The following is a 25,332-nucleotide window of genomic DNA, read 5'->3' on the forward strand; positions in this document are numbered from 1 at the left end:
TGGAGGCGTGGCCTTGAGGAACCAGCCAGCAGGCGGACAAGGTCTGCCCCTCGTACAGCTGGGATGTCGGTGGTTTCAAAGGAAACCCGTCAGAGGGAAAGACGGTCTGCACGTTGCTGGGTATATTTGCACATCTGCAAACTGGTGTCTCTTTTCTCAGAGCATCCTTCGAATGTTCTCTGGAGAGTCTCATCAAGGAAGTGGGTTTTAATGATCATTAAATACGCGAATGAACTTTTCAGGGATGTGAACGCCCCCAGAGAGGCAACGTGCATGGGCTGGTGCCTGGCACGCACTCGGCTTTGAACAACAGCCCAGATAATCCGTTTAATTGGAAATACCAAAGTACGAAGTTACTCCCCACTGTAAAACTTAGATGTGAATGTTTGCAAGCTCTCAGATTTTGTTTTTCAGTGTGGTCTATTTTTCCTTAGGCTGATTAAACAGAAACCTCCAGAAACATGGCCAGGCACCTGTGGAGAAAGTGTGTGAGGCCAGGTACGACCACGAGGAGAAGTCCAGGCCACCCTCAGATGAAAGCAGGTTTTCAGGACTGTTGTGCTTGGCTAGGATTTCAACATTTTAACTCATCACTTGACTTCACTCATTTTGGAAAAAGGAGAAAATATGTCAACGCAGACTACTGGTTGTCTTTATTTTTCACATTTCCAGTAGGAATGATTCTGACGAGTGACACCCTCTACTTTCACGGGAGAAGAAAGAAATCAGGGGACTTTAAGGGCTCCTTTTTTTAAAGTTCATTCCCAAGGAAACTGATGTCAGTGTTCAAAAACAGAAACAGACAGACAAACAAAACGGGCAAAGCTGAGAATACAGATGTTAAGAAATAGTTCCAGGGCACTGGAAATCCTAATTCCTTAAGGTAGGTAGGAAATTGGGAAACGGGGAAATGCAGGGTCCCACGCCGAGTGGGATACAAACCCAGGGCAGCCTAAGCAACATACGTGGTCTCTGCCTGGAGTGCCTGAGGCGTATGGACCCTAACCTCAGGGCCCGTCCTCTGTGGACCCTCTGCTCAGGGCCCGTGGCATAAAGACCATGTCCCAAGTGCCCATCATGTACGGACCCTCTGCTCGGGGCCTGTTGCATACGCAGTTCCTCCCAAGGAACAGTTGGTCTGACACCTTCTATTCAAGCCGACGAGAGGTAAGGAATCCCTGTAGTAGCCAGTGAGCCAAATGTCTCCTCCCCCTGTGCAGGTGTCCTGCCCATTTCCCCAGGGCCATCGGCCAGGTGCAGCCTCCCCAAAGGCAGGGGAGTCTATTTTTAGCTTGTGGAACCAGTTTTCCCGGAGCCTCTGTGGAAGGGGCCTGCTGAGAACCCTGTGAGTCTGGCCTGGAGCCGGGAGTTGGGGAGGGGGGGGGTTCAGCAGCAAACGTGGGCGCCCTCTGGGTCATCCAGGGCGGCTGGGACATTTTGGTTCTACCAAGTCACCTTGCTAGACAGGGAGCGACTGATAAAGAGCTGATAAGTTAGTGAGCTGGCGCTATCTGGAAATCAAATTCTACCACGACTCTTAAAAACACGGGGAATCAAAGGCAAAATAGGGGTTTCTTCATTTCTGGGAACGGGAAGGAATCACGGAAACGTTCTGTTCCCGTGGTTCCTCCTGGGGCTGGGGTCTTTGTCCCTCACACTCACCATGGGGTGTTCTGCTCTGTGCTGGGGCCACGGGCACAGGGCTGTCAGCCACCTTGCTACGCGGCCGTGCGTCCCGCCCCAGCGGTTACCGGCAATGCCAGGGTGGAAAGGGGGGGCCTTTCCTTTCACCTTTGGAGAAACTCCAGAGTAATCCCTTCCATATGCTCCTCCCTCCTGCATCCTCTTTAGGAGGAGAGAGAAGCCAGTAAGAAGGCACAAGGTGCTGAGTCACGGGCAGACACCCGAGAGCTGGAGACTGGAAGGTCCCGGCAGGAAGCGACTACGTCTCCTTCCCCAGCGCTGGACAGAGGGCCCGGCCGGACCAGGAAGCTGTGCAAACAACCAATGCCAAGACCCTCGTGCACGGCACGATGCGGGAGGTGAGGGGTGGACAGGCCAGAGGAGGAGGCCAGGGTTTGGGGGGGAAGGGAAGGGACTCTGCCTTGCAGCTGCCCCCCACTAACAGGTCAGCCCAGCACCCTGCCACGACAGAAGCTTTCCTTCCACTCTCCCGAGAGTCAAAACACGCCTCACAGGATTACATGCAGAAACACACAGAATGGGCAACAGTATGGCAGGAGCTCGTGTACTTGTTTTCTGTCCTGGTACAAGTTTACGTGCCGTGTAACATCTCTGGCACTCGCTCTGAAAGGCATCAAACATTTTCTGTCCAGTTACAAAACAGTTTTTTTACAAAGAGCTTTTACACCTAACAACACCTGCAGGAACCAGTGTCCGTAAATTTCCAATGTTGCAAACCATCCAAACGTTACACATCAGATGTCAGGAGACAAGAGCCTCAAGTGTAGGCTTTACTGGTGCTCAACAACCTTACTTAGGTAGAAGTAACAAATTAAGACCATGTCTCTGGGTTTTATGAGGTCCAACGACAGGAAAGAAACTGAGAGCCCCAGAGTGGCGTTTAGAACCGGAGTCGCAAATCTGTCCCTACAAGACTTGCGCTCCCGCGGCCCTGACAGGCCAGAGCTCCGTCTAGGGCCCCTCTCCACTTTCACCTCTGGGGAGACTCTGCCCTGGGTCAGAGGGCACCCCGGTCCCTGAATCTCCAGGCTCCACGGTAACCCGGCACAGAGCTCAACCCCTCTGCCCATTATGACAACGAGATTATCGCTAGAATGGTTTGACCTTTAAAAATTAACAAGTCAGTCCCCGTTCAGTATTTACTGGAATCGTTGAAGTATTCATAAAATTTTCCCCTTTCGGCGGGAAAGGGAGGATTCCAAACCCATAGCAACGTCACAGACACGTAACTCCCTTCCCGTTCACCTTGGGCCTGAAATCGTGAGTCAAGAAACTAGATGATGCTGTTTGCAACTTCAGTTGAGGTAAAACATGGGCAAGAACAGGGTGTTCTCACTCATTCCTTTGCAGGGGAAGACCTGAAAGCAAATTCCGGAACATGTCGCAGTCGACAGATACAGAAATGGGGTCCAAGCACTGAGCAGGAAGGACCCAGTGCTGCTGGGTGGGTTGTTATCATATAAAGACTGTGCTACGCAACATGACAAGGGGGTGGGCCTCCACTCAGTTCGGTCCCACGTGGCGCTGGGGGCGCCCCGGCCTCAGTGCCAGGACGTTGTGAACTGCCATCTGTCTGTGGCTGTAACACGTGTCAGGTTCCGTGGAGTTAGGCACCAAGGACAAGGAGTGATTTCCCTTGCCTGCCCCCCCACGAGTCAGGGGAGATTCAGCACGTCTCACCCCATGTCAGCCCCCTTTCCTCATCTGAAATGACCCTTCGGTGGTGGAGAAAAAGCCCCGGCCAGAGCGTGAGGCCACCAGGAGCCTGGTGGGTGGCAGACGTCGTGTGGGACATACAGAGGAGACTCCTTCGGACTCCCTGGAAGGAATCGGACCATTTTTATTGGCCCTTTCCCCTCTGGCGCGTCTGTACTTTCCAAGGGCGGCACAGCGATGGTGTGGGACGGGAGGGAGGGGGGTGTCACTGGCAAGGTCGTGGGCCTGGGGTCCCGGCCGAGGCGTGCGGGGTTCGGTCTGTCTGCCCTAGAGGTTTCTAAGGTAGGGGGTAACAATCCACCAGCTGTACCAGGAGCTCTGGCAGCCACCGTGTGCATCGGGAGGGTCGTGTTTAAGGACAAAACCAAATGCTGTTGGAGGGATGCTCCGAGCCCGGCTCGCTTCTTACCTTGTGGCCCTTCTCGGCGTTTAACTCCCGCTTTCCCGCGTGGTTTCCCATCCTGAGCCGGTGCGCTGGTCAGAAGCTAGAAGAAAAACAGAAGGCGTTAGCCTTAAGGCTGGGACTCTCAAAGTTTCCAATCCGAGCAACAGTCCTGTGACACGTGCTCTGTTCTGCCCATTTCTGAAAGGAGAAAATAAGAACCCCCAGACTTGAGGCACGGGAAGCCTCACCAGCGGGTGCCTCTGTTGGCCCCCGATCCCAAGCCAAACACTGGGAAGCAGGGCCCCTGCCCGCACCCACACTCCGTTCAGTCTCCAAGACTCTCCACTGTGTTCTCATCTGTAGACAAAGAACCCGGGTCGAGAACACTCGTGGAGGGTGTCGACCCGGCGACCCACACACACTTGGGGGGCACGCCTCCCCCCACCCCAGGCGTGGTGAGACGCATTGACAGGCAGGACAGGGCAACCCTCCTGAAAATGAGAGGCGGTCCACGCGGGCTCACTGTTTGGGGAATCACGTGAGCACAGAAACCGCAAGATCAGACCAAGGACTGCTTATCAGACAAGTATCCCAAGAATTTGCAGCATTTGCAAGGAAGATAAAGTTGGATTAAAAAAAAAAAACTCTGTTCCCCATTTGTATTTTTAACACAAACCTCAGCAGCAAATTCATGATTTTCCCCCCGAAAAGGATCAACACTGCAGAATGTAGCCAAACCCACTCTACACCAATTGTGTTTCCACCTTCACCCTTGGACGTGCACCAGGACCACTCACTCCGTCGCTGTGAACCATCAATGGGCCGCAGGTGCTGGTATTTAGGGGCAGTTCCGAAATGTAACTTTCCACGAGGAACCCTTTTTAGCGACTATGAGAGAACCGACTCCCTGCTGAACGTGAAACAGCTTTCCTTGAAAGGTAACAAAACGAACTGTCTTCTGAAAACGGGAAGGATTTCTAAAACGTTACACACGCCTGGATGAAAGGCAAGAGTTGCCCCCCCAAAAGGTACTCCTCAGGAAAAAGGGGAATTAATTGCTTAAGAGCTGAATTTTTCCAAAGCCTCCCATAGCTCTGGATGCCTCTCAGTGACCCTGAAGGATGCCCTTGCCTTTGTCCACAGGACCCCAACTGAGGGCAGGATGGGTGAGAAAGGGATTTGCGAGCGTCACCTCCCAGGGTGTGTGTGAGTACGTGAGCCGTTACACAGCAGAGACGAGCAACAGCCAACCGCGTGTGGACAGAACACCCTTCCCACCTCATGCTTTGTAAATAGAAACTGGGGCGGGCGATCCCATTTCCAGTGACGGCCCCGGGAAGAGAAAGATTCGGTGACGTGGCAATAATGAGTTCTGGCAAATCACAGACACAGCCCTGGCAGTGAGAAAACACCATAAGCTTAGAGGATTCAGGTGAATTCCTCATTTTTGATGCATGCGAGTGAAAGAAACCCCCAATATTTAAAAATACATGCTTTAAAAAAGTTTTTTAATGTTTATTTAGTTTTGAGAGACAGAGAGAGACAGAGCACGAGTGGGGATGGGGCAGAGAGGGAGACACAGAATCTGAAGCAGGTTCCAGGCTCCGAGCTGTCAGCACAGAGCCCGACGTGGGGCTTGAACCCACGAACCGAAGCCAGAGTCGGACGCTCAACCGACTGAGCCACTCAGGCGCCCCTAAAAATGCATGCTTTTAAAGATGCAAGTTTACCTTTGCAGATAATTTCAGCCTCTGGTGTGATTCTGTCATCTCTGTACTCATTCATTTAAATTGGATCACCACAGAACCCTCACGGGGAAAATGGAAGTTTGGGCACACATAGTACTTTACTCAATAAGGGGAGAACTCGTTTTTGTCATCTGGGAGTCTGCTCAGTCGTCAGGGAACGTGAGTGGGTGTTCTCCCAGGAGACCTGGGTCTGAATGTGGATGTGAAGCAGCTGTTACTCTGAGGTTTGATTTCTCTTGGATTCCACGCAGGGTTTTAACTGAATACTGAGAACTTGCGAGATGAAGAGAGGACACAGAATAACAACGCATTACACACTTGTGGATCTCCCACTCTGTTTTAGAAATAAGAATTGACTATTCAAAACTAAACGCAGGCAGTAACAAATATTGTTCAAAGTCCATGATACCCAAAGTAATCTACACATTGAATGTAATCCCTATCAAAACACCAAAGCATTTTTCACAGAACTAGAACAAACAATCCTAAAATTCATATGGAACCACAAAAGACTCTGAAGAGCCAAAGCAATCTTGAAGAAGAAGAACAAAACTAAAGGTATCACAATCCCAGATTTCAAGATATGCCACAAAGCTGCAGTAATCAAAACAGTATGGTACTGGCACAAAAACAGACACATAGATCAATGGAACAGAATAGAGATCCCAGAAATAAAACCACGATGATATGATCAATTAATCTTGACAAAGGAAGCAAGAATATGTAATGGGAAAAAGACAGTCTCTTCGATAAATGGTGTTGAGAAAACTGGACAGCTAGATGCACAAGAATGAAACTGGACCACTTTCATACACCAACACAAACATAAACTCAAAATGAATTAAAGACCTAAATGCGAGACCTGAAACCACACAAATCTTAGAAGAGAACACAGGCAGCAATTTCTCTGACATCTGCCATAGCACCACATTTGTGTCCTATGACAAGGAAAACAAAGCAAAACTAAACTCTTGGAACTACATTAAAACAAAAAGCTTCTGAACATCAAAGGAAAGAATCAGCAACACTAGAAGACGACCTATAGAATACATTTGCAAATGACATATCTGACAAAGGGTTAGTATCTCAAATATGTAAAGTACTGATACAACTCAACACCAAAAGAACAAATAATCCAGTGCAGAAATGGGCAGAAGACATGAATAGACACTTTTCCAAAGAAGACATCCAGATGGCTAACAGACACATGAAAAGATGCTCAGCGTCACTCATCATCAGGGAAATACCAAACAAACCCACAATGAGATATCACCTCACACCTGTCAGAACGGCTAAAACAAACAAACAAAACACGAAATGACAAGTGTTGGCAAGGATGCAGAGAAAGAGGATCTCTTTTGCACTGCTGGTGGGAATGCAAACTGGTGCAGCCACTGTGGAGAACAGTGTGGAGGTTCCTCAAAAAGTTAAAAATAGAACTACCCTATAATCCCGCAATCGTACTACTGGGTATTTACCCAAAGAATATGAAAACGCTACTTTGAAGGTATACACGCCCCTATGTTTACTGCATTATTTACAATAGCCCACGCGTCCATTGATACATGAATGAATAAAGAAGATGTAGTGTGTGTGTGTATGTGTGTGTGTGCGCACGTACAGTGGAATATTAACCATAAAAAAGAATGAAATATTGCCATTTGCAACCATGTGGATGGGACTGGAGAGTATTATGCTAAATGAAATAAGTCAGCCAGAGAAAGACAAATACCATGTGATTTCATTCAGGTGTGGAATTCGAGAAACAAAACAAAGCAACAAAGGAAAAAAAAAAGAGAAACAGACCAAGAAACAGGCTCTTTCTACAGAGAACACACTGAAGGGCACCAGAGGGGAGGTGGGGGGTGGGTGGGTGAAACAGGCGAAGGGGAAAAAATCAAACACAGGCAAAAGCAGTAACTGGAAGTCGGCAACTTGGACTTCCGGGGTCGTCTTCTGTCTGAACGTAACGAGCGATGTTCCGTGTTCTCACCTGGGCAGGTCTCCAACCCGGCACCCTGCTCTCCAGCCCCTACCCCCTGGTGCCCACCGCCTCCCTCACCGTCGCCCCGGCTGGCATTTGGGCAACTCCGGAGAGGTGTTCCGTCCTTCCAGAAGACAAAGCTCTAAGGATTTAACCTAAATCAGAACAGTGTGGGGTATAAATAGCTGGGGGTTGCTTGTGGGCAAACGCAGAGCAATGTTTGGACAGAGGGCCTTTGAGGTGCGGCTGAAACCCAATGATTGACCCCTACCCCCCCCACCGCGGCTGAAACCCAGTGACCAATCTCCCCACCCCCCCCCCCTCGCCACCGACATACACACCGCGGCTGAAACCCAATGATCGACCCCTCCCCCCCCCCCCCCCCCACCGCGGCTGAAACCCAGTGACCGATCTCTCCCCAGCTGCGAAAGTAATGCTTTTTCCAAGCTGGTCTGTCCTGATCAAAACTTCATCACACTTCCAAGCAAAACTTCAGGCTGTACTTGGGAATCCCATTCCCGAAATATTTAATCAATATTCAGAAAGCTCAAGACCCGGGATAGACAGAAGTAACGCAAGTCCAGGTAAGACTTTTGAAGGCATACAAAAACCAGGTAGCTCTGACTGGCCTCTCAGATTCACCGAAGGAGAACTTACTTTATACGTATCATTTCGAGCGTGCAGATTCCAGCCCTAAACGCGCAACATGCAAACTGGGCGGGGAGAGAAAGACCGGGGATACGAGTGACAAGTAGCATCCGATCTTCGTCTCAGATTAGGGCCTCGTCGCGGGCCAACGCCTTCCAAGGCACCTGTGGTGCTTGAGGGGCGTCTTGTAGGACCGCGGGCAAACCAGAGCGCGCCCACGAGTGACGGCCTGACCGCCAAGGGGGTCACAGGGGACTCACCGCCAGCTGCCAGCCTCCCGAACCCACTGTGGACACAGGTGGGACACTGGCAGGGCGTCTTTGGGCCACGTTATTTTTGCCATTAAGTGACTCGAGACAGGATTCTGGCGAACGTGTGGGGTGCTGCAAGGAAGCCCGCGGAGCATGAGGCATCGCGGGTAATTCATCAAGCTTCTTGTACAACAGCGACAAGAGGGAGGTGGGGGAGGGGAGGCCGAATGGCCTCTGGCTGTGGCCGGCTGCCACCCTCTCCTTAGAGGGAAGTCCAGGTCCAGAGGACACTCCTAGTCAGCGCCGGGGGTTTCTGGAACCTTCTATAATGCCCGCATGGTTACCCACACTGGTGTGAGCTGGGGTGGGGAGGGGGAGCTAGAAGTGAGCATAAGCCTCACACGTGAGTGATCCAGTCTTACTGGAAAGCAACCCAGCCGTTGGGCCTTCGTGGTTTATAGTTCGCCCCTCGTGCAGCCGGGACCCACGGCACCTCGGAGGGCACCCTGAAGGCACCCACAGGGACCGAATCCCCGGGGGGTGTCTGGGTGCACCTGCACAGGAGGCTGATGTGCGCAGGGATGCAGAGGCAGAGACACCACACTTCCAGCTGCTCTCATTCTGTGAAGGGCACACGCAGCAGGTCGGAGCCGGGCTCCAGGGCAGGCTGTGCTGGGCGACGTGGGGCAGCTGGCTCCACCTCTCTGGGCCTCAGCTTCCTTTCAAGTGGAGGGAAGAAAAGCCCTCTCACTGCCCAGTGGTGAGAACGAGGCACCCCGTGGGGGGCTCTAGGCACCCTGGCTTCCGTCCCTCCGTCCCTCCATCCTCCCAGCAGGTGCATGGGAGCACGTGCTGGGGGGTAGACAGCTGCAGCCACCATCGCTGACTGCGTGTGTACCGCAGAGACCTTTCCAGGGGCTCCCCCAGGCGGGGGCATCCCCTCAGGCTGACAAGGTCAAGGGAAGGGAAGGGGGCAGGGACAGCAGCGGCCCTTGAGAAGCCCGGAAGGGACACCAAACAAGGAGCCCGTAAGGAGAGCTCCCCTGAACCACAGAGCAGCCCAGCACGGCAAGTTAACTGAGCACTGCTGCTGGTTCGAGACTGTAGTCACCACGCAGGCGACAAAGGAGACTGCGAGCAGGGGACTCCAGAGACAGCGGTTCCCCTACGGAAGAGCCTTCGGAAATGGAAACGCTAACTGGCTGTGTCTGAGGCACCGCCACGTGCGTTTTTACAGGCAATGGGCTAACGTTATTGTGACACAGAGAAGGTCTCCACACCGGTCTTCCCAGAAATCACCCAGACCCTCTTACGTGCGCCCAAACCTCCCAGAATGCGGGGACTGAGCCTGGAGCTGCCCACGAAGCTGGGAGCGGCCGTGCGGGGTCAGGGTGACGGGGGCAGCTGGTCTGCTACTGTCCCTCACGGTGCCTTTGGGCTCAAGGCATCCGCCTTGTAGGTTATGCAATTACAGGAAGAGCCCTGTAAGCTTTGTTCCCATTTCTCAGCTGAGAAAGTGAAGTTCAGAAGACTGAATCTAGCTTTGAGGGTACTGTGCTTTTAGGAAAGTATTTTAAGTAAAACTAGGGATTGTTTTAACATATTATAAATATGTCTTATGTGGAATAAACCATTACAGTAGGTCTAAGCATCGTACATTTCTAAATTATTAATTGGCACAACAAAAGTAAGTAAGACCTTACTCTAGCAAGTAGCCTTGAAAACAATACGAACTTACAGGAACCCATTCCTTTAAACACCTGTATGGGGGGCTGGGTACACACGTTTAACAACGGGAAGGGCAGAGACTTTCTTAAATCCCTACCGGGTATCTTACAAGAATAACTGGTGAGAAGTGCACGTGAGAAATTATTTGGGTTTTAATTCCCTGCCTGCCAATAGTTGTTACCTGTAGAGCTTCCTTAGCAAGTTTGATTTCTCTCAGCTTCTGGTTTTCCCTTGGGATCGGACACCTGTAGCAACGTGCTGTGGAGGGTTCAGTAACGTGATGGACCGACAGCCACGGCCCTGACCACACATCAGGAAGAGAACTGCCCTCTCCCCCTCTTACAGAATGGCTGGTATGTCACATAAGGTGCCGAATGCAGAGTGAGACAGACAGGGAGTTAATCAGGACCCCAAAGAGCCTATCTGCCACACATGTCTTAACTGGAAAAGTTCAACTTTCCTGTAATAATATTTTTTTTAAATAAATAATTGCTTCGTGATCAGTGTCGAGCCAGAGGGCGATGTGCCTTTGTCATCGGTCTCTGGTGCGACTGTTCACGTGTGCTGTTTCAGAGCAATGTTTTCCCCGTCCTGGGTGCACTTGCGGGAGTGTGGGCGGGGCCAGTAAGAAGCGCAGTGGCAGGGCACTGGGGGGTGCCGGGAGGGATGGGCTGGGGTCTGCACTGACCACAGAGACGGGTCCAGACGTAGAGCCCACAGAGAATTTGCTAAAATCTACCCCCTAGGATCCCTGAGAGTCATTGCCAGCCGAGAGGAGCATTAACATGTACTTAGATCAGCAGGATGTAAAATCCCACCGGGCTGGGAACTTCTGCTTTCTTTCATTTTTTAAATCACGAAGGCAACGTTTTCACAAGTCCATGTACTTTGTCATCAACCATTAACGGGATTTTTGCTTTTTACTAGACTTTAAAAGGTCAACAGACTTCACTGTCACTACTACAGTTCCTGCTTCATCTGGGCCCTGGGTCCGAACGGCCCCCGCACCTCGTTACTGGGGGCCAGTAGCCAGTACCCAGGAGATGCCCCGTGGACACCTGCTGTGGGGCGGGGATCTGGGTCCTCGGGACGCAGTGTGTCAATCACGAGTATTGGAATCACCAGGTGCTATACATTCTAGAAGAATGCAAAGTAGGAGGAGGATCGTGGATTTGCACAGAAGTGGTCTATTTGACCTCTGAATCGCGGGTTGAAGATGGAGAGGAAAACTGTAGAATTTAGACTGATAGGGTGTAGTCAGGGTAGCCCGGAAACCGGGTAACCTGAATAAAGGTAGTAAGACAGGAGGCTGTGAAACTGCCAAAGGGGCATCATCATTTCCTTTCTGGGAACGCGAACCACAGACAGAAGGACCCCCAGGAGAGCTGCAGGCCGACCCTCCCAAGGGAAGCACCCTCGCCGTATCTGCCCTGTGCGGGGAGACCGCTAACCTCAGAGATCCCAGCCTTTCCCGACACCGTCCGCCCCAGTGGTGAGCGGGGCTCCAAACGCTCGTCAGTCACACGAGACATGTCCGTCAATACAGCGAACTGAACACGAAGAGGGAGTCGCCAGCCGTCCCGTCCACCCCGGGGAAGGCCGCACACCCTTGGTGAAATGCACCCAAAGCAAACAGGGTCTCGTTTGATATTTTTCAATTGAAAGGTCTAAAGGTTTTCTAGTCAGGAGGGGTAGCGTTTTAAGGATTTTGAGCCATCTCACAAAAGGAGACGTGGGAGGAAGGGAGGGTTTTCTTAAGTTCAGAAGCTCGTTGTTCAGGATGAAAGCAGCGTTGAGGGATGACAGACTCGGAGTCTGGGCCCCTGGTTGGCTGCGACCTGGCCCCCCGGCCTCGAGCAACTCACCTAACCTCAGCCTCGGCCCCCACTTGTAAAGGGGGCGGTGACACCTGCCTGACCCACCTGAGCAGGCGGCTGTGAGGTTCGGGTAACACGGCCGCGCCGTGACACGTGCAGGAAGCGGGAAGGCGGGACTGTCTCCGCAGTAGACAGCGCTGGGCAAAGATGCTGAAAAGGATTTGCGAGCCGTCGTCTCGGAAACCAAGCCGCGGTCAAAACCCTCGGATTCGACCCACGGGCACCGGTGAGCAGCCGCGACGCGGGCTCCGGGCTGGGCGTCCTCAAGCTCACGCCGGAGCGGCCGAGCTCTCTGTGGCGCAATTTTGAGCCTGGGGACACAGGCGTGAGGCTGAGCCGGGCTGTTCCACGCTCTGCACGTCCGCACCAGGCTCCGTCACGGCAAACGGGCGCGTGCGGATCTGCGGCGTGAGCAGCACGGGGAGGGGAACACGGGGGGCATCTGGAAGTTGGGGGTTCTTTCCAGCACGTTGGGAAACGAGGCAGGGAGGATGCCAAGAGCACTTCCGAAGGCCACTCGCGGGCTAGACCTCACGGCGGGCGTGGGGGTCCGGCAGCGAACAGCAGGTGACGTGCTCGTCAACCGCGGGAAAGCTTACGGGAGCCGAGGTGAGAACGGGGAGTCTGAAGCAATTTCCGGGGCAAGCACTTGAACGATTCGTACAGCAGAGATGAGAGCAAGCGTCTGGACGCTGGTGTGCGTGCGAACACACAGCCCCCAGGAGAAAGGAGGCAGGGAGGCCGAGGGAGGCCGACCAGGCTCGGTTTGAGTTTCCGACTCAACAGCACGCGGGCCTCGGAATGGCCCGGTGACACCCCCGTTTTCTCCCATTTCGTGTCGCTGGAGGGAGAGTCCTCAGCGGTCCGGACCCCCTTCCCCCTCCCCTCCTGGCTGATGACTGGGTCTCGCCCCACGAGGCCCCTCCCCGGCCTGCTACTGCGCACAGAGAAAAAAGTCTCCGGGCACAAACAGGCGGTAGGAAGCCGGCCTTGCTCCGTATCACAAGTCACGTTGAGACGGGCCTTGCCGACGCGTGGGGAGAGGATCGGATCGGGGCACCCCCTTCCCCCGGCAGGTGGGAAGTCTGGAGACCCCGCAGCACCGCTGGCCCGACTCTGTCACCGCAAGCGAATGCTGGGCCCCGCTGCCCCTGTGAGGCTTCGTGTCAGGCAGGCAGCGCACAAGCTGTCCCAGCCAGGGGCCCAGCACCGGGACGAGGCAGGCGGGGGTTCAGAGCGGAGGTATCTAGAGCCTGAGTAACAGGGGTGGGCAGGGCATGCCCTTTCTTGCAGACGCTCCCCGCCTGGCACTGAGGGTTCTGGCCCACATGGCTCCAAACGCGTAAACCTGGGACGGTGAATGTTACTTCCTGGAGGTGCTTGGAAACAACTGGTTAATATTTTACAGGCACCTGAAGATACAAACCCTGGGTCAGAGGATAATCAACCCCCACAGGGGCCTTGCCTTCCGGGACCGGCCCACGGGCATCCCCCTCCTCGGCCCCCGCGGGGAGTCACGCGTGCGACATCATCACAGGGGTGTTAGGCCACACGGCCCGGGGCGCCGGCCATCAGCCACACCTGCCCGGTCACCAGAGATCTGGGGGTGCCTCGTGACCCGGGGCACTGTCAGCGGCAGTGAGAAGAAACTCAGACGCTCTGGGCATTGCTCAGAGCCTGGGCCAGTGATCAAACGACAGAACGATGTGTGTTGGGACTCAGTACATCTCAACCCACCTCCACGACGACTCATACATTCCTTGACATCAGGCACGATGGCTCATGATCATTAAGCACAGGGAGGAAATGCGCCTGCTCGGGCAGTAGGTTTCTGTGTGGCCTGGGGCCAAAAGAGCATAGTCTGAGTCTTAACTAAGATAAAGCTGTGTTTCAGATCCTAGAACTGTTGATCTAAAACCTCCAGATCCAAATCACCAACCCCTAAGTGGTCCCACAGAGACAGCAGATCTCACTGGCACCTTATCTTCACACAGGCACGCAGCACAGTACTGAGTGACTTCTTTCCAGAACCTTCCAGATTGCAATCAGTGAAAAGAATGCTTCGCCTGGTCACCAACCCACCATGGCCTGCAGGAGACCCTCCTCGGAGCCGTCTAGTGGGCCCGAGGCTCACCCGGGCGTGCCACAAGTTACTGGGTGAGTCTGCACTTCTCGAGACGCAACGGAGAGATCCAGGATGCTGCGGAGTGGTAATCGTATTTACAGAAATGGCGGGAAGACGCGTCGCGGGAGAGCAGGACGCAGCGACGGGGCTGTGGGTTTGGATCCAGGAGGCCGACAGCAGCCGTCATGACGGGGTGACGACGTGACAGGTGCTAGATGGACGCGTCAACAGTGTGGCTTCTTTGTGTTCCCCCTGCGCTGAGGGGGGGCTCTAACTGAGCTCTCGGTTTACAGAAGATGAGCCTCTGACGGTCCCTGAGTTCCGGCTCAAGCTCGGCCTCGAATGGACCCGGGCACCTGGGCACGGCCCCCGATTTCCTCTGAGAAAGGATTTCTCCATGCATTGAGTCTTGGCTTCATTAAGGACAAAAGCTCCATCCAAAGGTCAGAGGGGGCCCCTCTTCCTCCATCTCAGGCCTTTTAACGTATGCTCTCCTGGTACAAAACACATTAGCGACAACTTCACAAAGCCTGCCTTCCTCACCTCCTTCTGCCTAAAAACCACCGCAAAGCAACGGTAAATAATGAAGCTTGACACGACCACATCATGCAATGAAGTCTCTTTTCAAGCTGTTCCTGAAAAACGGCACTTAAAGGAATAATTACAGGGGCGCCTGCGGGGCTCAGTCAGTTGAGCCTCTGACTCTTGGTTTCAGCTCAGGTCACGATCTCCAGGTTCGTGGGTTTGAGTCCCGCCTTGGGCTCTGTGCCGACAGCCAGGAGCCTGCTTCAGATTCGTGTCTCCCTCTCCCTCTGCCCCTCACCCACTCATGCTGTCTCTCTCAAAAAGAAATAAACTTAAAAAGAAATAAAGGAATAATTACATAACAGGCAATCAAGAGTGCAGGAAGCATATTGTGAACACAAGATTGCCGGAAGCTTGCATTCTGAACTTGAGCTTTTGAAGCAGTTTCTGTGCAGCATTTGGTTTCTAAGTGGTACCTTGAAGGCGCAGGAAGATCGATATCCTTTCAGAAGGCACTGATTTATTACTACCAGGTTGAGGCCTTATGATTTTCTTGTTCCATCAAAATCAAGATCGTCTGGGATGGCCTTTTGTAGGCTATAAAGTGCTTCCCTGGTGAACTGCTATGATACTATCATGAGGAGTCTTAACCCTTCATACTCCATACAAACCGCAGCATTTCTTACTTGACCCCCATCCCAGATTCAGATGAAGGGCGGGGACATCTAAAGGCAGAGCGGAACCAGCTTACTTGAAAGAGCAAAGGAACAGGACGTGTGGGAGAAAACAGGCTTGGGGCAGAAAACCCGGATTCTAATACCACCTGCCCGTGGCAGTGAGGCGGCCGTGGACGGGCCCCCTGGCCTCTCTGGGCCCATTTGCTGTGTTTCTGGAGAAACCAGGGGCTGGACAAGGCTGGCTCCAGACTCGGCAGCCGCTAATAGCGTTCAGATTCCACCAGGGCTGAGCACAGACTTCACACTCCCTGTGTCTTTACAACTGGAGCGTTTCCTGACAAGGTTTAGGCAAAGCCGCCCACGCTGTGTCCGACTGCTGACGACAGCTGGCTTCCTGAAGCCAGAGGCCAAGTCCAGGACGAGATGCTATGAAAACTCACGACGTGAGCGTCTCCTTGGTGCTCGGTGCCAGAAGGAGCATCGGAGGAGCAGGGCGAAAAGAGCTGGACTGCGTCACGTGCCCACACAAGCGTGTACTCGCCCGTGCACGCCCATGCACGGTGCGTCCGTGCTGTGTCTCTCCCTCTTCTGAGATCTGGGTAGGAGGACACAGACGTGTTGTCCCGCCGGTCACTTTGAAGGCGAATCCTCAGACCTCACCTCACCTACTTGTGCCTGAGACCTTTCTAGAGCGAGACAGGGTCCGCCTGGGAAAGAAAACCCCACAGGCTGTCGGAGGCCAGTTCCAGAGGCACATTGCTACCTTCCCAGCACCAGAATGGTGATGAGGACGTCGTAGGTACTCGAAGCTGTCCCCTCTCTCAATCACATGTGCACATGCCCATTTACACGTGCACACACACACACACACACACACACGGCACACGTGTGTTTGGAGACCCGTCGTCGGTCTGTGGCATCCCACAGAACCGGAGCAACCTGTGAACCGTGGGGAGGCCTGGGGAGTAGCAGCTGCCGGGAGGTCCGTCCAGCCTGGTGCACCGGCAGGGGAGGAGTTTCGGATCCAGGGGCACTGAAGGGCCGTCTCAGGGCAGAGCCCTCTGAAAACAGAAGCCCTTGCTCAGAAGGAACCAGAAAGGAAGCGTGGGTCCACACGCCGGTTGGGGTGCCGAGCACAGAGGGCGGCGGCCAGAGTCGCAGGCCCCGCCCTCAGCTCCGCACAGAGCCCTCCGACGCTTGGTCGCATGGGGACCAGAGGAGCAGAAGTGGTGGAGGGTGTGGAAGCCCCGGACCAGCAGCCTCCCCCACGCGCTGTGTGCAGGTGCCCACGGTCAAGGGCAAACACGGGCTCCTATGGGGCCGGGAGGTGATCCAGCACGGAGGTGGGACGCAGCCCTTCAGAAGACAAGGTGGCCCCGGGGTCACATAAAGCCGCACCTGTGCTCCGCTCACCAGTCACTGGTTACGACAGGCCTGGGTGACACCACGTGGAAACATACTACAGTGTGTAATAGATGTCGAGGGGCGAGCGTTCTTACGTGAGTTAATTACCCTTTCAGAGTGCTAAGGTAGACATTATATTCTAATAAAACTTCGCCCAAATGTCGTTAAACAGAAGCACCCGAAGCCAGGTGAATCCAAGCAGCATCCGGCACGGCGACTGGCTGCCAGGTGGAGGGCAGCCTGGTTATCCGGTCACCGGCCGGGTTGCCGGGGCAGAGGAGCCCAGCAGGGACCACTGGTGCGAAAGCCAGGCCCACGGCTGAGGCTGTCCCAAGACCTCACTGTAGGCACGGCGTGGGGCCTGGGCTTCCCTGTCTGCACGTTTTCACATCTGCCCTCCCCTGGCCTCCACCAGACACCATCAGATGTCTGTGATCAGTCAGGGAGCCCAGAGCAACCACGCCCGGGACCCCACCCGATGACAGGTGTCACGGTCATTAAGTGTCACTCCACTGGAGGAGGTCAGGGACAAACCCTGGTTGAGCCCGGGGCGCCTTCTTCAAATTCGTCTTGGAGCCCACGTCACGAGAGCAAATGGAGTCACGTTGCGGAGACACAAGGTCTGAGGTGACCGGATCACGGTAGCTCGCACAAAGGCACCACCGGCGACCGTCTCTTTCTTCATGAGCAAATTCAGTTGTGTTTTTACTTTTGGAGGGGTTTGAAGTTTGTCCCGGTTCTAATGTGCTCTCCCATTAAAACGTCCTTTTCCTACTGCACACTTCACTTGGGTGTCGCTAATCCCCTGTAAAGGCAGATCTACGGACCCTCGTTTATAGATGGTGTTAGGACGGTTCCCTAATGTGGTTTCGACCGTGACCTCGCACTGCATTTTCAGGGAGTTCATCTGCCGACTGTGTGCACTCACACCCTGCTTCACAGAGCAAGTTCCCACCAGCAGCCTGAAATGAGTAAGGTCAGCTTCCAGCATCTGGTCTAAATCCCTCTCTCTTCAAAAATGAGTCTGGACATACGCAAACGACGACAGAATAAAAGAGCCATCATCTCCCGTTTGGAACCACACCGCCTCTCAGACAGCAACACACGGCGATGAGCGGAAGCTATGGATGCATTACGCCGTCTCTGAAGTGTCATCGATCGTCTTCATATTTCTAGGAAGGACAGGGCAGCTGCTGCTGACAGTCAGACACCCTCGGTCCCAGCTAGCCCAAGGTTATTACATTTTCAGACACCAAAGAACCAGGATGAAAACAACCACGGCACCCTCACGGCCACACGTGCACATACGCACACACAAGCACACACACACCGCTACTTCCTAATTCTGTTAAATTCCTGCTTTAATTTATCTGGTCTTTTAAGGCAGGACAGTAAGCTGAGTCAACCTTAGGACTGGGCGTACTCCTGCACAATCCGGACCCTGCTGTGTCAGCTGTTTGGTGATGATCAGAATCAGCAGAGCCCGTCCCTCCGTGGATGCGGCAGGCACGAGCCCCACACGCTGTGAAATGACACCCAGGCCAGTAGACGTACGTGGAGGTTTCCCAGAACGCACAGGCGGCAGCCAACACCCATCCCTCATCGGCAAAACGCTACCAAACCACAGACGAGAGCCACCGCTGCTAAAAGCTGAGCGGGGAAGGTGGACATCCTGGAAACACAGCGAGGGAAGGGCCCCGGGGACGAGAGGGCCTACGAGGAAGCAGGACTTCCAGGACGGCCAGACAGGCCACCCCAGGGAGCGGTGCGGGGCTGCTGGGGGAGCAGGAGGCCTGGGAGGGACCTGGGTGCAGGGCAGAGTCCCCCTCACTGTGCAGTGCTGTTGGGGAAGGCTGCCTTGTCTCCCTCCCTCTCCCCGGGGGTCCCGCTCACCAGCAGTCCCGCGGCGTGGCTGTCCGTGCGCAGCGCGGGGCCGTGGGCAGACGTTTTGCCCTGGGAAACCTGTCTGTGTGCATCTAATCCCCCAGTAATACGGAGAAGCTTCTCGGGCCAAGAACCACACCCGTCTTATCTTGGTGGACCTGGGAACGCAGTGTGGAGCATGGTCAACGGGTTTTAAAAGATTAATCATGTATTCGCTGCATTTGGGAAGCCTGCAACACAGCTCCGTAGCGTTTGCTTTTAGAGCAAGTTTCGCAAAAATGTTAGGCTTCAGGTGTACAGGCACCTGGATGAGAATAGGGGCACCCGTAAATACTCCTCGTCAGAGGCGCCAGTGCTCATTAGGCAGGAAATAAAAGCACAGAATTTATTTCCCACGGGTCCCTCTTTCTGACGCAAAGTCGCTCGACTAGGGAAACACACGGATTTCGGTGCCCTCATGAAAACGTGTGTGAGCACACGCGTGTACGCTCGGATAACCCCGTGTAGACCGGACACGGCTCCTTCCTTCCCTCAGAGCAGGCTCCTCGGAGTCTCCTGGGGACCTTACGAGAACACACACTCCTGCGCCCGATCCCCAAGCTGTGGGTGGTGCGGCGGAAGCGGGGGGCCCGGGACCCTGCATTCAACAGGAATCTGGACGAAATGTGTGCAGGTGGTTGGCCGACCGGCCAAGGGGGCTGAGGCGCCAGCCCTGTCCCAGCAGCCTCGTGAGAAGACACGGGGCCCGCGGGCTCCCCGCCAGCCGGCCACCAAGCCGATTCTGCGCCCCCTGGCAATCTACACAGAGGCGGGGGCGGGGGGTTCGCTCTGTGCGAGCTTCGCCTCCAGGTTTCCACGGGACCCCGGATAAGGAAGAACTGTGCCTGCGTGAGTCCTTCCTCTCTGTTTCGGCTGCTGGTTGGGGAGGCGGTGGCCTCGTGTGTCTGCGAGGTCTTTGCCGGAGAAGCGTCCTCCCGGCTCTCGGCTCCCGCCGGCAGGGACACACTTTCTCCCTGGAGGGCGGGCAGGACGTGGCTGGGGCAGGGGAGATCCCACGGCGCCCGACCCCACAAGGCAGGGACGGCACTTGTGCAGGAAGGCCAGCGAGTGGCGACAAGGCCCTCGGGAGCCCCACCTTTCCCACCCCTACTTAAAACACTGGGGCCGCGGGGGCGCCCGGGGTGGGGGCAGGGGGCTCAGTCGGTTAAGGGTCCGACTCTTGATTTCGTCTCAGGCCACGATCTCACGGTTCGTGGGATCGAGCCCCACGTCGGGGTCTGTGCGGACCGCTGGGGGTCTGCTTGGGGCTCCGCCTCGCTCCCCTCTCTGCCCCTCCCCCGCTTGCTCACAGGCGATCACTCCTTCTCTCTCTCCTCCTCTCTCTCTAAAGACACTTTAAAACAAAACAAAACCACCGGGACGGCCACACTCGCCACCCTCTCTGACAAAAACCAAACTGTCACCCAACTGCGCTGCAGCAAAGAGGAGTCATTCTCTGATACACGAATCTCACGCAACGGGGTGCAGCGAGGCGCACTGCTCCCGCGGAGCCGGGTCTCCCCAGGCCCCAGGCCGCTGGGTGGTGGAGACACTGGGCCGGGTCCCCGGGTGGGCAGCACTGGCCCCACGCTGGGCGGGGGGGGGGGGGTGGGGGGGGGTGGGGACGTGGCGCCGTGATGAGTGAGGGCCCAGCTGCCGAATACTCAGAGCGCACGGTCACCAGACGTCCAGGTGGTCAGCACCAGATGCTGACCACCGATCACAAGGAAACCCGCAAGCAAGTACAATCCCGTCACGTCTGCGTACAGGAGCATCAGCAGCCCTCGCGGTTGTCTGGGTGTTTTTTTTTTTAATTTTTTTTTAAAAATTTTAAAAATTAAAAAAAAATTTTTTTTAACGTTTGTTTGGAGGGGCAGGGAGAGAGGGAGGCGCAGAATCCGAAGCGGGCTTCGGGCTCCGAGCTGTCAGCACAGAGCCGATGCGGGGCTCGAACCCACGAGCCGCGAGATCATGACCTGAGCTGAAGTGGGACCCTTAACCCACTGAGCCACCCAGGCGCCCCTTTCTGGGTGGTTTTAAAACAGGGGAGATACATAAACCAACCCCAAACCTTCGTTATGGCATAAATCACAATCCGCGTGCCGCTGAAAACCGCTGCATTTAATGAAATACTGAACGGCTCTTGTGACTATCGTTGTGTTTTAAACTGTACAAGGGGCGCCTGGGTGGCTCGGTCGGTTAAGCGTCCGACTTCGGCTCAGGTCATGATCTCGCGGTCCGTGAGTTTGAGCCCCGTGTTGGGCTCTGTGCTGACAGCTCAGAGCCTGGAGCCTGTTTCAGATTCTGTGTCTCCCTCTCTCTCTGCTCCTCCCCTGTTCATGCTCTGTCTCTCTCTGTCTCAAAAATAAATAAACGTTAAAAAATAATTTTAAAAAAATAAACTGTACAACACGTAGCCAAGAGAAGCACTTCATCCTCAAGAAAAACAGCCAAGGGGCTCTGAGCAGAAGCTCATTTCCTGTAAGAAGGCTGTGGCTACAGGCCTCAGAGAAACCCCCTCACACTCTGAAAGGTGTCACCCGCCTGGTTATCATCTACGAGCCGCTGACCCCTTTTCAAAGTCGGGGTCGGTTTTGCTGTGCTGTGTCTTACCCCCATCAAGAGAGAGCTTCTCATGCTCCCGCACGTGAAAAAAGTGAGTGTTTTCCTACCTGCTTCTTTCCTCCCAAGAAGAGCTGTTCTGCAAAGGCCTCTGGTTTCTGAGCGGTCCCCAGGCGCTCGTGTGGCCGGCCTGGCACGGGGCGGGGTTGAGCCCTTGGGCCTGCTGGTGCCACTAGGGGGTGGCCGGATTCGACGGCTGGCTGAGAGACTGAGAAGGAGCACTGCCAGGCTTCCCCACTGGGTGCCAGGGAGGGCCTGGACCCATGGACACACAGCCTTCCTGCAGAGTCCACTGTTAGCCCGTCTGTGTCCTTCCAGAAAACACATCTGACTGGGGGAGGCGGAGCTTAGTTGCGCCTTTGAATGGGTTTTATGGACGTCCTGAAGATGTATGTCTATATCCAAGAACAGGTGTCACATAAACAGAAACTCCGGGCCGAGAGGTTCAGAGGACTAACCCTTATTTAAAATAACCTTTGGGGACAGAGTGGCAGCTCTTTTGTGCCCCTGGGGGACTGTCCCCAGCATCGGCCAGCACACACGGAATCCAGGTGCAAGCAGGTGGGCGTGTGCGTGTCAGGTTGTGTGTGTGGAGAAGTGTGTGGGTGTACGTGTCTCTGCGTGTGTGTGTGTGGGGGGGGGTGTGGCCAAGAACTAGGCCCTCAGGCACTGAGAAAGCCTCTCTCGGCCCCTGCCCTGCTCTCTGCCTCTCAGCCCCGTCTCCCCATGCTCTTTCCCCTTTGTTAAAACTTGCCTTTTGGTATATTTTTTATATTTATCTCTACCGTAACACTAAGCGTGCAACGTGGCTCATCGCTTATTACCAATAAAACCGCATTTCCTTTCTTTTGTTTTGGAAAATGTTAACCCCTTCACTCTCAAAGAAAGTGAATTAGCTAAAAGGAAGTCAAGATCCCACGGAGAGTTTTCTGATATAAGGCAAGCCTGTTGTGACACTTGCGAGGGAAGGCACAGGGCCCTCAGGAACCACCGCGATTTCTATTTTTTAATTAAAAAAATTTTGATGCTTATTTATTTCTGAGAGGGAGAGAAAGAGAGAGTTCACGTACGAGTTGGGGAAGGGCAGAGAGAGAGGGGGACAGAGGCTCCACAGCCGGCTCCGGGCTGTCGGCACAGAGCCCGACATGGGACTCAAACCCAGGAACCGCGAGATCATGACCTGAGTCGAAGTCAGACGCTTAAGTGACTGAGCCACCCAGGCGCCCCGGCCACCATGCTTTTAATAAAGAAAAGCAGAGAGGACCCAGTCTGCCTGACGTTAAGGTTTACTCCCCCGGGACGGTAATCCAGACTGTGTACCCTGGCGGACGGAACAGACACCCACAACCCAGAAACAGACGCGCACAAATCTGACGAAGGAGGAAAGCACCTTGGGGGAGGGGTGACCCTCCCTTCGACAGCAGCCTGGGAACAACCAGACACTCAGGCCAGAACCAACCGAACAAAACCAAAAGCCCTCAACCTGCACCTCACGCTTCGGGAGAAATTAAATCGGCCTTCAGCAGAACGTGCAAATCTGCAATACGTAGAAAAAACAACGGGGGAAAAGCCTCTAGGATGTCAGGCTCACAGAAAATTCTTACTTACCCACCCCCACCATCACAACTCATAAAAGGAAATCCCTGCAAACCACCGGGACCCGCGTCTAGAACACATTAAGGACAATCAAGGCCAAACAGCCAGTCAGACACGAGCAGGCTGTTCACCGACGGGATACACAGATGGCAGTTACACTCATGAAAATCTGCAACATCGTTACCGGGGAGGGAAGTGCAAATTAACATCACGACGTCACGTGAGACACCTTAGCTGTTCTCACAGCTAAACTGAAAAGCAGCGAGGGTGCTGAATGCCCACAAGGTTGTGCGCATCCTGGGTCACTCCTCCCTTGCTGGTGGGACGCAAACGGTACAGCTATTCCAGAAAAGAGTGTAGCTGTCTTTGTGTTTGTTTTCATACAATTAAACACGTGCTTACCCTATGACTTAGCAATTGACCTCTCAGGCATGTATCCCAAAGACATGAGAACTACGTTCACAGGAAACCTGTCCGTGGATGGCCACGGCGATTTTATTCTCAATAACCCCAAACTGGAAATGATCAGCATGCCTTTCAAAGAGTGAATGGTTGAAAACCAAAGAATCCAGAGTGGTCCATCCGTACCATGAAATACTGCTCAGCAATAAACCAGAAAGACCGCCAGATATATAACCAACTTGGACGGATCTGAAGAGAATTGCGCTTAGTGGGAAAAAAAAAAAAAAGCCAGTCAAAAAGAAAGGCTGCATGTTGTAAGACTCCATTTCTACAGCATTCTCGAAATGATGAAATTGTAGAAAATGGGGAACAGGACTTGTGGTGCCAAGGGCTCGGGGAGGGGGAGGGGGGAGGGTGCACGTTGGCGGTGGCTAGAAAGGACGGGCTGTGGAAACCTGGGGTGGCAACGTCTTACTTGACTGTTGGCGACCACATGATTCAACTGACATTTGGAAGTTCAGGTGGCAACAGAACATCCCAGGGAAGGCTGCGGTCTAGTTTTCAGCACAAAGTCACTGCCATCAGCCACCGAGCAGCAAGAAAGACCCAGCGTTCAGAACCACCACAGAGGATTCAGAGGCAAATCACAAAGCAAGTGACTTTTCCCAAACTTTCTTATCTGGGGGCAGAGTGTGATACTTTAGGTAAAGATTTTCACCCTGGATTTGAACCAAATACTTTTGTGTGACCCCAGGTTAATAAAAGTAGTCATTTCAGAACAGTTACAACCCTGAGAGTTACTGTTAAGCGATGTGGTGCAGTAACTTTTAACCGGTTTCCTTCCCTTCAGGTTTTTGTTCATTCCATTAAAAAAAAAAACAACCCACAAAAAACTACTGATGGGCATTCTTCCTTGTCTGGGCTGCCCGCCTCGTGCGGGCCACCCGGCTTACCCTTCAAGAGCCGCTGGGTCCCAGGCTCCCCGGCTCTACACCAGGCAGTGATGTCTCTCAGGGTGGTCCCCGACTTGGAGGCCGTGGTCTGTAAAATGTCTCCCTGACCTTGGCCGGTGAAAATCTCAAATAACCACGGGGGTTACATAGGATGCTTCCCACACTCCACTTCCTCTGGAAACCTCCTTCTAGCAGCGTGGGCGTCCCTGGCCGGATGAGCGGCCCCCCGGAACCACGCTGACACCCCTCAGCACACATCCCGGCTACCTCAAGCAGACAGGGACGCAACACATGTCGCTGCCTCTCAGGTTGTCGCAACTGGAAAACAGAACAGGAACCAGAACGCGCCCATTTCCTGCCAGAGCCTTACTGAGATCCCCCCAGAAAAAACCGTACACGTTCTGCAAACTCCACTCCGCCTTCCGATAAGAGGGGAGAAAGCAGATCCTAAAAGAAACCAGGCGCTGCCACCAGCATCCCACAAGACCCGGGCCACCTGGGCGCCAGCGCCCTGAGAGCACAACACACACACCCTGGGGGTCACCGCCCCCCCTCCCCCGCGTCGGGCCCAGGAGGGGCGCGCGCGCCGCCCGCTCCCAGGCGCCAGGAGCGCAGGTGGGCGCAGGTGGACCCCGGTGGCCGCGGGCGGCGCGCGACGGAGCTGGGACAGGCCCCGAGAAAGCGGAAGCCAGGCGTCTCCGGTCCCCGCCCCCCGCGATCAAAGGGAAACTTGGTCCGTCTGGGGCGGGGCGGGGGCGTCCGCGGGGCTCCACGCGGGGAATCTGCAGGCACTTTAACCGGGTAGGGACCCCCCGGGACCCCCCCCCCCCCCCCCCCGCCAAGCCTGCTCTTCAGCTCGCCGCCTCCGGCACCCGTCTCCACGCCGCCCAGAGCCGCCTCCTTTGACCTCGGTCACCTCCCACCCCCGAACCCCACCCCCACCGCCAACCCCAGGCCGCCCGCTCTTCCCGCGACGGGGCCGCCGGACCCCGCCAGAGACCATACCCGGCCACCCGTCGGGTTCCCGCGCCCGCCGCTGTAGACCGGCGTCCACACCCGCGCCC

The 25,332-nt window shown here is 54.6% G+C and overlaps 1 protein-coding gene across 1 annotated transcript in view; it reads right to left on the reverse strand.

Annotated features, from left to right (window-relative positions):
* The window catches only part of MBP (myelin basic protein), a 113,839-nt gene that overhangs the window by 88,262 nt on the left and 245 nt on the right, over positions 1 to 25,332 (reverse strand). The window contains exon 2 of the mRNA XM_078435126.2: positions 3,830 to 3,905. Within this exon, the coding sequence (XP_078291252.2) occupies positions 3,830 to 3,880 (51 nt within the window). The 5' untranslated portion in view covers positions 3,881 to 3,905. The remainder of the gene's footprint in view (positions 1 to 3,829; positions 3,906 to 25,332) is intronic.

This window comes from Panthera onca, chromosome D3 (assembly GCF_046562875.1).
Source record: "Panthera onca isolate mPanOnc1 chromosome D3, mPanOnc1 haplotype 2, whole genome shotgun sequence".
Lineage (NCBI taxonomy): Eukaryota > Metazoa > Chordata > Mammalia > Carnivora > Felidae > Panthera > Panthera onca.